Genomic DNA, 13,542 nt, shown 5'->3' with positions numbered 1-13,542 from the left:
AGCAGAGCAAAGACTTAAGTATTGTGAGAGAAAAGTAAAGTGCCTGAGTTACCTGTGTGAGGCTATAACACAGCTGGTCCATTAACAGCTCAGTTGTGCTCCATGAAGAATGTAAGCACCTAAAAGAGGTGTGCTTCCCCTTCCGATTTGCACAGTAATACAAAGCCCTCATTTTCACATGGTCCACAAGCTAGGGACTTGGAGATAGAAAGGCTAGTTCAAACATATCCATTCAAGTAATATTTTGCCCCTTGACCTTTTTAAAAGTCAGGATCTGCAGCAGAGTATATGGGGTTTGGTCTTGAAGCAATGATACGTAGAATCTGGAGACAGACTCCCATTATATGACTTAAGAGAAAGACAAGGAACAAACAAGTATATCTCCGTAGCTGGGATTGGTTGTAGACTACGTTAAACTTCTCCGGGATCTGAAATAGTCCAGCCTGGGAACAGTTAAAAATACCTGATGTCCTGCACAGATTAGTAAAAGGTACAGCTGACAGTAAGAGCAGGTTCTCCTCTGTACTCTCTATCTGCTTTTTTCTGCATGCTCCTTTAGCAGCATCAAGATGTCCTCTTGGTTACTGATAGACCAAAGTGTTGTGGGTAAGGAGAGTGAAGGAAGATGAGGCTGTGGATAATAACCATACATTCAAAAATGCAGAAGGTGTTGGACAAGTGCTTGGGATTATCGTTCCTCAACACTCTGAAACAGAGAAGGAAACGGACACAGTTGCTCTTGTGATAGCTTGAGGCATTCCAGGCTGCCATCCAGATAAGAAACTTGCTGTTGAGCAACTATAAAAAAATGAAGTCATAAAATATTTTAAACTGTAAATAAAGTTATTTTGTTTGTTAGGAAAAAATTGTGCCAATAGCACTCTCAATTTTGTGGCTAAATTTGTGGATTCCTTTGGTTTGCAAAACTCCTTAAGAAACTATGGCTTCAGTAATAGCAATGGAAAATAAAGGGCAATCCATATGTAATTGCATAACCTAACAGTTGCCAAAGTCAAATAAACAGTGCTGTAGATAATACAAATAGTAACATTATTAACGAAGTTTAAAGAAATGAAAGCTCATAGAAGGAGTGTTGCCAAGGGTTATTTTCATTCATGTGGTTTTGGTTCTATGAACAGTTCCATGCAGGTTCTTACTTACAATATAATTGTGTGCACTGAGCCCTTTTCTTGACTAGCTGCAAAACAAATCAGGAATAAAGTTGCTTAAAGTAAGTTCAGGAATAAAATTTTCTAAACAAGTCTTCTACAATCAGAAAACCTGAGAAGTACTGAATTATAATTTCTAACCTCTAATAATCAGAAAAAGTAGTCAGATTTTTTTGAACAACAGTGTAAAAACTCAGACTACTGATGGACTTGTTATTCTACGAGAGTAATTAGTAAACTGCAGAATCTTTCGTCACAGGTGACATCTGTATCTATGTTACGTACCAGCCTAAGGTGCTCAACAGAAAACAAATAGACTTCTTACATGATGAACTAGAATTAGTCATCCCTCCTCCAGTTTGTAGCAGAAACTACTCTTAATTGTTGACTTGTCAATGCAGAGAAAGTCATATGTGAATTGGAGTCTGTCTTCAGGCTCTGCTGCAGCAGTGTCCTCGGGACAAGTAACATCTTTCTAGCATTTCTAGATGGGTAAAACACTGTATGGCAGAGAGAAATGCCAATGGCTGAGTCCATTCTCTGTCATCCTCAGTGCTATGCTTGATGTTATTCTGTGAACAGGCACCGGCAACGCTCCTTTACCTGTTTCCCTTCCCACTGTAGAGAGGTTTGCTTTCTCTGCCAGAGCCAGCAGACCAGATAGGCGGTAAAAGGCCGTGGAGAGGGCAGCATTCTTCTGATCACAGCCAAGTTTTTACCCAGAATGGAAATCAACATGGAGAGCAGTGATACTATATAGCTCTGCTGAGAGCGTAACAAAGACTCTTTTATGGTAACACAAAGCAGGGCCATTACCATTGACAAAGAGCAAAAGGAATGAAGAATAGTCATGTCCTGAAGAAATTTCAAACAGCACCAAAGATGCAAGTAAGCTTCACACACAAATACACTTGGAATAAAAATGAAAACACTTAGGCGATGACTGCCACCAGGAACAGAACAAAACTGAACAAGAAGTGTAGGTTTGTCAGGTCAAATTATAATTATATATAATAATAATAATTATAAAATAAAATATAAATATAATATAAAAATATAAATATATAAAAATAATATAAAAATATAATAATATATAATATATAATATAATAATAGCTACCTAAATATGATGCTCACATATAGGGAAAATAAGAGCATATTGTTAAAAATGAAAACAACATGTTTTTGAAGGGAAGTTTTGTTGTTACAGGATGCCAAATTCTGGCTACATTTGTCTCAGACTGCTCAAAACGATGTCAGCTGGCAATTTATTAATCCCTTTTATTTTTTCACAGATACATTTTTAGAAGATACATATAATTGGTATTGATAGTATTTAAAAATCAAAAATGAAAACAAAATTATTTTAAAATTATGGCTAATTGTGTAGTGACAGGTGTTTGTCCTTGTCACCATATAGATGTGTATATAATTCTGTCAAGTATTTGTTCCAAATACAAAGCGTTTTGGTTTTGTTTGTGTTTGCTTACAAGGTAGAATGTATTTGATTAATTTGAGACTCTGACTTTAATCAAAGACTTACTAGAAATAAAATTGCAGATATTTTAGTGATGAGATGCTGCATTTTGCTATTATTGATAAACTGACATTGTTGATGATAGTTCCCACCAATTTTAATAATATCAGAATTCAGTCCACATGATGGGAAATTTAGAAAATTAGAGAATTGGCTGTGGAAAGCTTAATCCACCGTGTTCACAGAAATCAGTCCTTTTCCTACCACAGGTAGACAGTAGAATGGAACTTGAACCTCTCGGGCGGAGAATGGAATCCTTTAGAAGGAGGTAAAGACATTTATGTAGTCAAAACTGTATTTTAATTTTGTATTTGTTTTTTTGCAGACTTTCATAGTATTGAATAAAGGAAAGGCAATTTTCCGATTCAGTGCCACATCTGCCTTGTACATTTTGACTCCTTTTAATCCCATCAGAAAAATTGCTATCAAGATTTTGGTACATTCATATCCTTTTTTCTTAATGTTGGTTTAAGGGTTGCCATTTAAAACTATTTAATTACTGAGATAACACTTTTCATATAGATATACAAATTCTGTCCATGTGGGTGTACTATGCTAACTAAACATATGATGATCACACTTAAAAAGCAGCAATATTGCATGTGAGTTGCAGTATGAGCTTCATTCCTACTGAGAGAATTCCCTGCTGAACCACCTAAAGCTGTCAGAGTTTAAATATCAAGCTTTATATACAAAAGGAGACCTGATCCCATACTAAGCCCTGCAGCTAAAGCCAAATTAGTAACAAACCATTGCACCTGAACATATCTCAGGTCACACTTTTGCAGAGACCGGTAGTACTATTCGTGAACTAGACTCACTTGGCAAGGACAAAAGAGCATGAGTAAAGAGCAGCTTTTTCAGGAATACTTCTCCAGCATTATGTTTTCAGCACTGGGGTAGGTGTCCTATAAAAGATCCAGGTCAGAATAAAGGACAATATTTTCAAATATATTTCAGTCATGTCCAAAGAACAACTTGGGCATAAACAACCAACCTCTGCCTAAAGATCTTTTAGAACGATCTCCCTGGCTTCAGTGGGTAATTATGTTTAGGTACTTGTTTCATATTTTTACAGACTTAAGTATGTGTTTAAGTTTCATTTAAATCCTCAGCCTGCCATAATTATGAAGTAATGCATTGTTTTACAGTAACTGCACCATAACATGCCAGATGGCACACTACTTCAAATAGATAAAATTATGTGCAAAGCTTTATTTTCAGATTTTATTTAGAATGTTACGTTATTTGTACATATTTTTACACACTTAATATTTTTAATTATTTCAGTGTTACAAAACTGTCATGTTTTTCTGAGTTACATCCCTTGACTATAACCTACATTATTCAGCATGCTTATCATGTGCACTATTTTGACCAACTGTGTATTTATGACCATGAGTAACCCTCCGGACTGGACAAAGAATGTAGAGTAAGTTAAACTTTTTTGATTCTTCATTTTTACTACTTTGTTTTTGTTTGGCTACAAACAGAAGCATTTTTTGAAAATTGCATGTCAGAATGGGCTTTTTGAGAGTCATTAAGAATCAGATTCCATGAGATCATCATTATCTTTCTGGTTTTCTCATGAATAATTGATATGTTTTAGGAGTAATGCCTTGTTCTTTAAAATAATGTCTGAAGAATATCTGAACTTCTACTGTGAAGTACAAACATGAGCTCTTGTCCTCAGGTGTTCTGAGCTGTAAATTGGAAAAGGAGCTCCAGCTTCAAATATGCACGTAAAATTGTTGCATGTCATTGGTAACGCCAGCCATGTATTGCTCGAGTACCCATGATCTTAGCACAGCAGAACATTCATTGTGGCTTACAGATGTGATCTCACAAGTGCCAGCCACAGCAAGCACACACAACACTCAAACCACGAGAAACTCAAACTGCTGAGGAAAGGGCCTTACCTATGAACGAGTTAGAAACAGCTGACAGAAGTAAGGAAACCACATAGTATCTCTGTTTCTCTTTCCTGTTGATGGTTATACATCCATGTTTGTTCTCGAACAAAACAGAGATACAAGTTTTTCTTTGAAATACTACTACTTATGAAAAACCTGGTTCTAACCACTTGTGGTTTCTTTCATTCCCTCGTGTTCTGTAATAGCCATTATTGATTTCTATTTCTTTATTTCACTGCATTAAGGAGTCTTACTCTGAATGCTGCATCTAGAAACTGCACTATATCTAGAAACTGCACTAGTATTCACCCGTTCCCAGTATGCTCAACAGTGACTATGGCTTGTTAGGGTTGCTGAGAGCCTGAAGGGAGGGCAGTAGGGTCTTTAGGTAGATTTCCTCTATTCTGGAGCTCTGCACAGACCCATGTGGGTCTCAGGAAGGCTCTGCATTATGCTGATTGTAACTGAGTATTCTATGTTTTTAAATAAATGGCTGTTCCCACACCAGGTAAATTCGTAGTCATGCTCCACATCTTCAAGAATAACAATTGGGGGATGCTTTCTTATATTTAATGATTATTTATAAAATAAACCTGTATTATAGGTATGAGTATAGTTATTATCCAGAACTGATTTTCAGAAAACTCTCTGATTTTGATATAAAAAAATTCTTAATTATTTGTAATACTTACACATCTACCTGATTTGTGAAGACAAGCAAAGAGTCAGCCCTGTGAGTGCCAGAGAATGTACATATAAATATCAGAGTCAGAAATGTATATAAATACTGGAGTCTGAAATTATTTGCAAGCACAAAAACTGAGATTAAATCAACGTTTTAGAAAATGGACCGTATATATGTGTCAGGTTCAAATCTCATGTACTGAACAACGATTACATTCTTAAGCGTGTGTGGCAAGTTAAATTAATGATTTCCTCTTTTCACTTCTAAATATTTTTTCTTTTTTTTTCTTGTAAGTCGTCTTTGATAAAGAATGGCACTGTCTGTAAGTCTAAGTATGCAAAAATCCATTTTTCCTGCTTTGATGCTTTACAGGTACACCTTCACTGGAATTTATACCTTTGAATCACTTATCAAAATTCTTGCAAGGGGCTTCTGCTTAGAAGGTTTTACTTTTCTGCGAGACCCGTGGAACTGGCTTGACTTCAGTGTCATCTTAATGGCGTAAGTGGTTCAAGAACTTTTTAAGCTTTTAGGGCATGAAATTAGTGGCAAATATTATTATAATAAATGCATTTATTTAAAAGTATTTAATTTCTGCAACCTGTGAAGTTTGTAGACACCATATCACACATTTTAGGGCTCATAAATCAAAGTAAAATATGGCAGGAGCCAGCACAGGGTGTCAGCCGCTAGTGTAATTACTGCTGAGGGACACTAATTTCATGTCCTACATTTTTCTGCTCACCAGAATGGAAGCCATCCCTTTGACATCATGTCACCATGCTATTACAAGCTAATTAGTTTAATTAGCTGTTCAAATACAAATCAGTGAGTTTCACTTCAATGAAATTCAAGCAAAATCGATGAAAATAATTATAAAAGAGAGGTGTACTGAAGAGACAGGTAAATTTTGAAGTATGATTGCTAATGTTGCCACAGAGGTTATGAAGACCCGCATAATTAGTATAAGATCTGCCTCAATTCTGAATAACTGTGATTTAATCCTACAGGTATGTAACAGAATTTGTAAACCTAGGCAATGTTTCAGCTCTTCGAACTTTCAGAGTATTGAGAGCTTTGAAAACTATTTCTGTAATCCCAGGTAAGAAGTAGTTGGTGTAAGGTGTTAGGCCCCTCGTATCTCCAGCTGTTATTTGTGTGCTGTCATTGTGTTTGTGTGTGAACTCCCCTATTACAGATATGTGACAGAGTTTGTGGACCTGGGCAATGTCTCAGCGTTGAGAACATTCAGAGTTCTCCGAGCTTTGAAAACAATATCAGTCATTCCAGGTGAGAGCGAGGTTAAACACCGAGGCTGACTTTCGTTCCATTGAAGTCAAATTCACTTATTTTGAGCATAAGTCTTGCTGTTTGCTGCCCATGTTGCGAGAAAAAAAAAAAGGCAGGGATCATAAGCCTGGATTATGATTCTTTCCCTTTTCAGCATTAGCTTCTCTTATTTTGCAAAATCAGCCTTTGAGTTTAACAGATTGTTGCATGAAATGTAAAATATGAGGCCTATGGGTTATTTTGCTTTGTTTTTCTGCATTTTGTTATGACAAGTTATCTCTTTTACACTAAAAAAGCTTTAGCGCTATGGCTTTCTTGGTTTTGAATTTTTTTTTATTTTACCACTTAAAATTGACATTAGTTTTAAAGACGACAAAGTAACAACAAAAAACCAACCAAAAAGGAAATAAATACTGCACAGGAAAATTTATCAAACCCAGATGATTTTTTTTTCCTCAAAATTACTTGCAATTCTATCTCATACTATCTTCACAGTGTTGTGAAGTCATATTTAATATAAATTTTTTTTCCTTAAAATTACTTGCCATTCTATCTCATTCTATCTTCATATTGTTGTGAAGTCACATTTAGTATTAACTGGAAACTCAATTATTGGCAGAACATTAAATGCAGAGAAATATTAAGAAATCAAATCTATAACAGGAAGTCATGATTGATAAAATTTCCTGCTTGAGAATAACATTCTTTTTTCAGTTTATTGGAATATATGTACATTGCATATTCATAAAAAAGAATCTTTTTCTTTCATTCATCTTCACAAGCTCTGAGGCTGTTCATGAACCTTTACTTTGTGAGAAATAAAAAAAAATTCTTTTAAGTGTCTGCATGACATCTTAATTACATGGGAAGGGCAAAGATACTCTTTGATAAATCTATGGTTCTTTTCTCTTTGCAGGCCTAAAGACCATTGTAGGAGCCCTAATTCAGTCTGTGAAGAAGCTCTCGGACGTAATGATCCTGACTGTGTTTTGTCTGAGTGTATTTGCACTAATAGGGCTGCAGCTGTTCATGGGCAACTTGAGGAATAAATGCCTGCAGTGGCCTCCAGACAATTCCACTTTTGAAATAAGTGTTATTTCCTACTTTAATAGCACAGTGGATGAAAATGGTACATTTGTTAATATGACAGTGAGCACATTTAACTGGAAGGATTACATTGAGGATGAAAGTAAGAATGACTGATATAACTATGTTTAATATATTTGTGGCTACAGTATGTAACTATTTGTGATCAAACAAAGTATATTGAACAGTTGATGTTTCTGCCTTATGCAGAACTGCTTACAGTCACTGACTGAGATCAAGTACATACAATAAACGAGTACAATAATCAGAAGCGTTCCTAAACAAGCTACAAAGTGGGCAGCAGCTAGCCACTTTGATTTTATTACAATTTATTTTTATTTTACTTCATTGGATTTATTCACATATATTTCTAATGCTTTCTACACAGCTCATTTTTACATTTTGGAAGGACAAAGAGATGCCCTACTTTGTGGTAATAGCTCTGACGCAGGGTAAGACCCTTTAAAAAGTCCTCTTTTATGTTCTGTAGAAAAAGCAGTAACGTGAAACTTATCCGTACCAGTTGCATCTCCATATTAGGAGTGTTACAGATCATCTAGAATTCTGCTCCTAAACAATGGCTTCTTACTTAAGTCAAAATATTTTACTCCCTGACTAAACAAAATACTCATTAACAGCCTTTCTTCCTGCTTAATTGGAAAATGATGTTGGTGTTAATGATAAAATCTGAACTCTTGTAAAGTCTATTTTGGAGATGTGCTGACTGAAGAAAGAAGGATGAAAGCAAAGGTTAGAACTGAGAAAGAGAATATGTGAAATACTAAGAAGGCACAGTAGTGACTTCATAGTTCAAGACTGAATCTTTCTTTTCAGGCTTAACTCTTTTGCATTAATGGCAAATTCTGCCACACACATATGCCCAATTATGAGACTAGAACTATTAGGTGAACTCCAATACCTATCTGGCAACAGTGAAGAAGCTCATTAAAAAGAATACCTCAGCATTATGTGGGAGATCCCTAACAGTACAATTGGATTTAGCTAATATTGTTTAATCTGTCTGTAACCTTAACAACATTTTAGCAATTATTTCTGCCAGGAAATTATTGATTTGGAATAAAGATTCTATTTGCAAAATGTGACTGAGAATAATTTAAATGTTTAGCTCATTTCAACCAGTGAATGGATGGAAAGCATATAATTCATTTACTCTCTTATTAGTCTGTTTCTTAGGACTTTTTTTCTGGATGAATTAAATTGTAATTCATGGATTTCCTGTGGAAAAATAATGCATATTGTTCCAAAAGATAATAAAGATATTCTAGAAGGAACTGAAAGTTATGTGTAAGTACTTCCTTTTTGGTTTTCACACAGGCAGTGTCCAGAAGGATATATATGTGTGAAAGCTGGCAGAAACCCCAACTATGGTTACACAAGTTTTGACACATTCAGCTGGGCTTTTTTGTCACTCTTTCGGCTAATGACTCAGGACTTCTGGGAAAACCTGTATCAGCTGGTAAGAAATTTTTATGACATAAAAAGTAAATTGTAGGTGACATACAAAATTATAGAAACAGGCTTATTTGTACATGAGCTGAAAACATAATGTTGTCGCAGTAACAAAGATAAGTGGTGGAATAATACATAGATATGTTTTCTACTCCCTAGACATTACGTGCTGCTGGGAAGACATACATGATATTTTTTGTTCTGGTGATTTTTCTGGGCTCTTTCTATCTGATCAACTTGATTCTGGCTGTGGTTGCCATGGCCTACGAAGAACAGAATCAAGCAACCATGGAAGAAGCAGAGCAGAAAGAGGCAGAATTTCAACAGATGCTGGAACAACTGAAGAAGCAACAAGAAGAAGCTCAGGTAATAATGGAAATTGTACTTTCTGGACAGCTTTATTCTTACGGCAAAGATAATAATCCATTATGAATTAGAACATGTATAAATTGTGCAATGAAATACAAAAAGGAAAAAGTCTTGTTTACCACACAAGTCATAAAAGTGGAAATAGCCAATTAAAATCAGGAACTAACCAAATAGCAAAAAAAGCAAGCTAATGGTACAGAAAAGAATACTACGAAGTTCACCAAAAGACTGTAAAATAGTTGTGACAAGAGTGTCCTAGAAACCTGACTTTAAGTAGTCATAGTTCATGATGCTTTTATGTTACAGTTCTTATGAACAGCATGAAAAAATTCTAGTGATGCTACTTCTGGTTTACAGTCTGTGTGAGAATTGCCAGGCTTGCCGTACTTCAAAGTTCTTCCCCAATATTCAGAAAATAGAGAGAAGGATTGTAATCAGTGTTGTTTTAGGTTTCTATCCAGCAAGGTATTTAAGCATATCCCTAATCCAAACACACTGAAGTCAAACAGAAGTTTATATATCCTCAGAACAGAGTAGCTATATATATAACAAAGGTATTACTTCAGAATTCTTCTACAGTAATCTTTGTCTTCTTTGAAAAGAGAAGAAAGTTATTTAAAGTTTTATGAGAAAATAAAACATTTTAATAGATACTTTTGCGTGAGATTTTCTTATCTGAAAGTAAAATAGATGCAGGAATTCAGCTCCATGAGTCAGATGTCTTTCTAATTTCTGGACTGATTTTCTATTGCTTTTCATCTTGCATATAGTAATTTTCAACAGGACAATGTTTATAGAAAGATAGCAAATTAAAATCTGCTATGAGACTATAGTTTTGGTAGTATTTTACAGCTACTTTCACTAAGTTAGAATGATTCTAGGAAGTGCTAATAGAAAATAAAACTCTTCATCTTTTTCTTGAAAAGAAAGCTTTATGCATGACCTGTGAAATCTAATTAGCCTATCTCTATTTTAGTCATTAAACCCTATCACTTCCAAATCACTAAAGAAAAAGTAGAATCCTGCAAACTTCAAATTAAAAAAAGTTAAATATCAGCAAAAAGTACTTTTTTTAAAACAAATCTGATATTTTCATCCATGAAAGGGACTAAATCACATTATATCAAAAGATACTAGATGCTTGCCTGTTGTCTAGATGCTTGCCTGTTGGAGAATGGGAACAGAGATCAAGCTGATCCAGAATTAGGAAGAAGAGGAAAACCATATGAAATGGAGACTGCGAGGAAGGTTAGATAAAGGCCCTGGAAAGCCGTTCCTTTTTAAAATGAATGACCACTGAATTCATTATAAGAAAAGCAGTGTTACCGTCAAGATCCTTTTTGTACATGAAATTGTTAGTAGAAAGTATGCATTACAAGGTGGATCACTGAGCTGTTGAATTGGTTGCTGAGATGGAAGTGCATGTGAGACCCACCTCTCCACTCCCTTGACACTGAACCTATTCATCCACAAACCTAAGTCATCACGGCAGTCTGGACTGCTCCACTTGTTTGGCCTTTGATGTTAGTATTCCGAAGTAGATGGGTAGTGACTCAGCATCTGCTGTCCGTTTCTGTTAGAGCATTGGAAGGACAATACTCTGAAACCAGTATGACAAAACTTTGAGTATCACTTTTTTTAACTGATAAACACTTCAGAGTCTTTTTAATACTCCATTTAGCAGAAAAAGTCTGTATTAGGCCAACTTGTATAGCATGGGTTGTATACTGTGGCACAGGAAGCCATTCATTCATATTCTGAGATTTCAAACTATCCTTTCCTGCTGTAGAGAGATGTATCATCATTCTGGAAATACCTGGCATTGAATATAGTATGTTTTGCCAGATAATTACTAATCCTCTTTGTTATACAACAAAATATTTCATTATATATGTTTTGATATATACATATATCTAAAATATATATATAAAATGTCTCTTGCCATTTCTCATACCACCCTTTCTTGTAAGCTCAGAGCAGCCTATCAGCTTCCCAAACATATTTTCCACTGCAGAATTTCAAAGGAATCTCCCAGACAGTTCTTTCTAGGCAGAGTACTGGACACACTCTCAATTCTTTCTTTATTTGATGACTAAATGAACCACTTTCCCTAATGGACCAAATCAGGTAGACTGACGACTGTAATTAAAGATACTCGTCCTGAATTTTGGGATGGCTCTTTGCCCCAGTCAGTCACCTCATCCCTTTTCATCAGAGAAGAAACCTAAATTTTTTCTTCTCTCTGGCAGCAGCAGCAACAGGCAATAAATGTACCTTTGTGTATCTGTAACAAAGACCTAGAGTGCTGTTACAGTGGGAAATGCTGGAGGGGAAACTTGAAGAGGGAGGGAGAGAGGGCTTGAAGACATGTCTGGAGAGTGTGCCTATTGCCAGTGAAGGCAGAACAAAGTGAGGGGAATGTCCTTGCTGTAAAGACAGGAAAGGCTGGATTCAACTATTTGCAGGCTGCTGGATGGATGAACTCATATGGTGAATGTTAGGGATTAGTTTTCGTTGTTAGGACTCTGAAGGGATCAACTGAATTAGAGAATGATGTGGGGCTTTTCTCAAGAGAAAATGGGGAAGCAGCGCTGAAATACATGAAAAAGCCCCATGTTTATACTTTTCTGACTACCTTAATTTTAGATTGGTGTCCTGTGCAGCAAGTCTTTCAGGAATAGTGATGCTATTGTTCTGCTGAAGTTGATGCTTCGCATCTGAAGTTGATGCTTGAGACTACTAAACAATGAGGAGCTATACAACTCAATAGTTTATCTTGAGTTTAATTTGTTTGTGCATATTTGCATACTCAAGTGTGTACAGCCAGCAGTACTACCGCGGTGATAATAAAAACAGTTGATAATATCCTATAAAATTGTTCATTTTTGACTTACTAAGAATACCTTGCTTTGTAACCTGACAGGCAACAGCAGCAGTAGCAGCAGCATCAGTTGCATCAAGAGATTTCAGTGGTGTAGGGGGATTAGGAGAACTCTTGGAAAGTTCTTCAGAAGCATCAAAGTTGAGCTCAAAGAGTGCTAAAGAAAGAAGAAATAGAAGGAAGAAAAGAAGACAGAAAGAAATGTGTGAAGCAGAGGACAAAGGAGATATCGATAAGTTCCCCAAGTCTGAGTCAGAAGACAGTATCAGAAGGAAAAGTTTCCGCTTCTCCACAGATGGAAGTCAACTGACATATGAAAAAAGGTTCACGTCTCCCCACCAGGTACAGCACTCTTCTTTATCAAATCATGTACATCTGCTATAATTTGGTTTTGAATGACATTACAGAAGCTCTACATATTAGAAGTTATGCGAAAAATGAGTGAAGGAAAAAAACAGCGGTAGCACCGTTAACAGTGTTACAGTTTGATATGGTTTGACCTGTTCTTTTAGCAAAGGGATAAAAAGAACATACCAAAGATAATTGTAAATGTAATTAAAACATTTCTGAAAATGTATTTCTGAAAACGTATCTGGTAGATTGGAGAAAGAATCAAAGATTCTTTGATTAGTATTCATATATTTGCATTAATCAACATAAGTTCTCTGTTCTGCATCCATTTCAAAACTATACAAATACGGGGTTTTTTTAGCAGACTATATCATCAAAATACCCTGAATAGGAAGTTCCACACTATCATTAGTTTCTATTGCTTTCCTTAATTAGTTTCTTTAGATGGTAGATAATGAGAAAAGTAGCTCTTGTACTCCACAATAAAGACAAAATATGTAGGGATCATTTGGGCTTGTATTTATAAGAATTTAGTCATAGTGTTCTTTTTCATTAAAAATTCATTATACAAGATGGGGAACCATTGCAATCATAGAAAAAAAATTAGTTTAGGAAGGACCTCTGGAAATCATTTAGCCCAAACCTGAAAGCTCTACTCCCTTAAATCAGATGATATCTTCTGTTGTTTAAGGATACTGTTGTTTATTTCAAGTCTATGCACAGTTATGGTATTTGCAGGAAAATCTCAAAATGCATCTCTTCGAAATGATCATGTTGGGTCTCAGTCAACAG

At 35.6% G+C, this 13,542-nt stretch overlaps 1 protein-coding gene across 5 annotated transcripts in view; it reads left to right on the top strand.

The window, feature by feature from the left end:
- The window catches only part of LOC104328999 (sodium channel protein type 2 subunit alpha-like), a 77,205-nt gene that overhangs the window by 17,582 nt on the left and 46,081 nt on the right, over window positions 1–13,542 (top strand). For 4 of the 5 annotated variants that reach the window (XM_075429662.1, XM_075429660.1, XM_075429658.1 and 1 more), the window contains 9 exons: window positions 3,031–3,151; window positions 4,050–4,137; window positions 5,676–5,804; window positions 6,502–6,593; window positions 7,510–7,782; window positions 8,068–8,131; window positions 9,015–9,156; window positions 9,309–9,515; window positions 12,442–12,741. In XM_075429662.1, the coding sequence (XP_075285777.1) occupies window positions 3,031–3,151; window positions 4,050–4,137; window positions 5,676–5,804; window positions 6,502–6,593; window positions 7,510–7,782; window positions 8,068–8,131; window positions 9,015–9,156; window positions 9,309–9,515; window positions 12,442–12,741 (1,416 nt within the window). Of the gene's footprint in view, window positions 1–3,030; window positions 3,152–4,049; window positions 4,138–5,675; window positions 5,805–6,313; window positions 6,406–6,501; window positions 6,594–7,509; window positions 7,783–8,067; window positions 8,132–9,014; window positions 9,157–9,308; window positions 9,516–12,441; window positions 12,742–13,542 lie in introns of all 5 variants that reach the window. The other variant, XM_075429661.1, reaches the window with a different exon arrangement.

This window comes from Opisthocomus hoazin, chromosome 9, assembly GCF_030867145.1.
Source record: "Opisthocomus hoazin isolate bOpiHoa1 chromosome 9, bOpiHoa1.hap1, whole genome shotgun sequence".
Classification (NCBI taxonomy): domain Eukaryota; kingdom Metazoa; phylum Chordata; class Aves; order Opisthocomiformes; family Opisthocomidae; genus Opisthocomus; species Opisthocomus hoazin.
The sequence above is the reverse complement of the archived record's forward strand: the minus strand, read 5'-3'. Positions and strand labels throughout refer to the sequence as shown.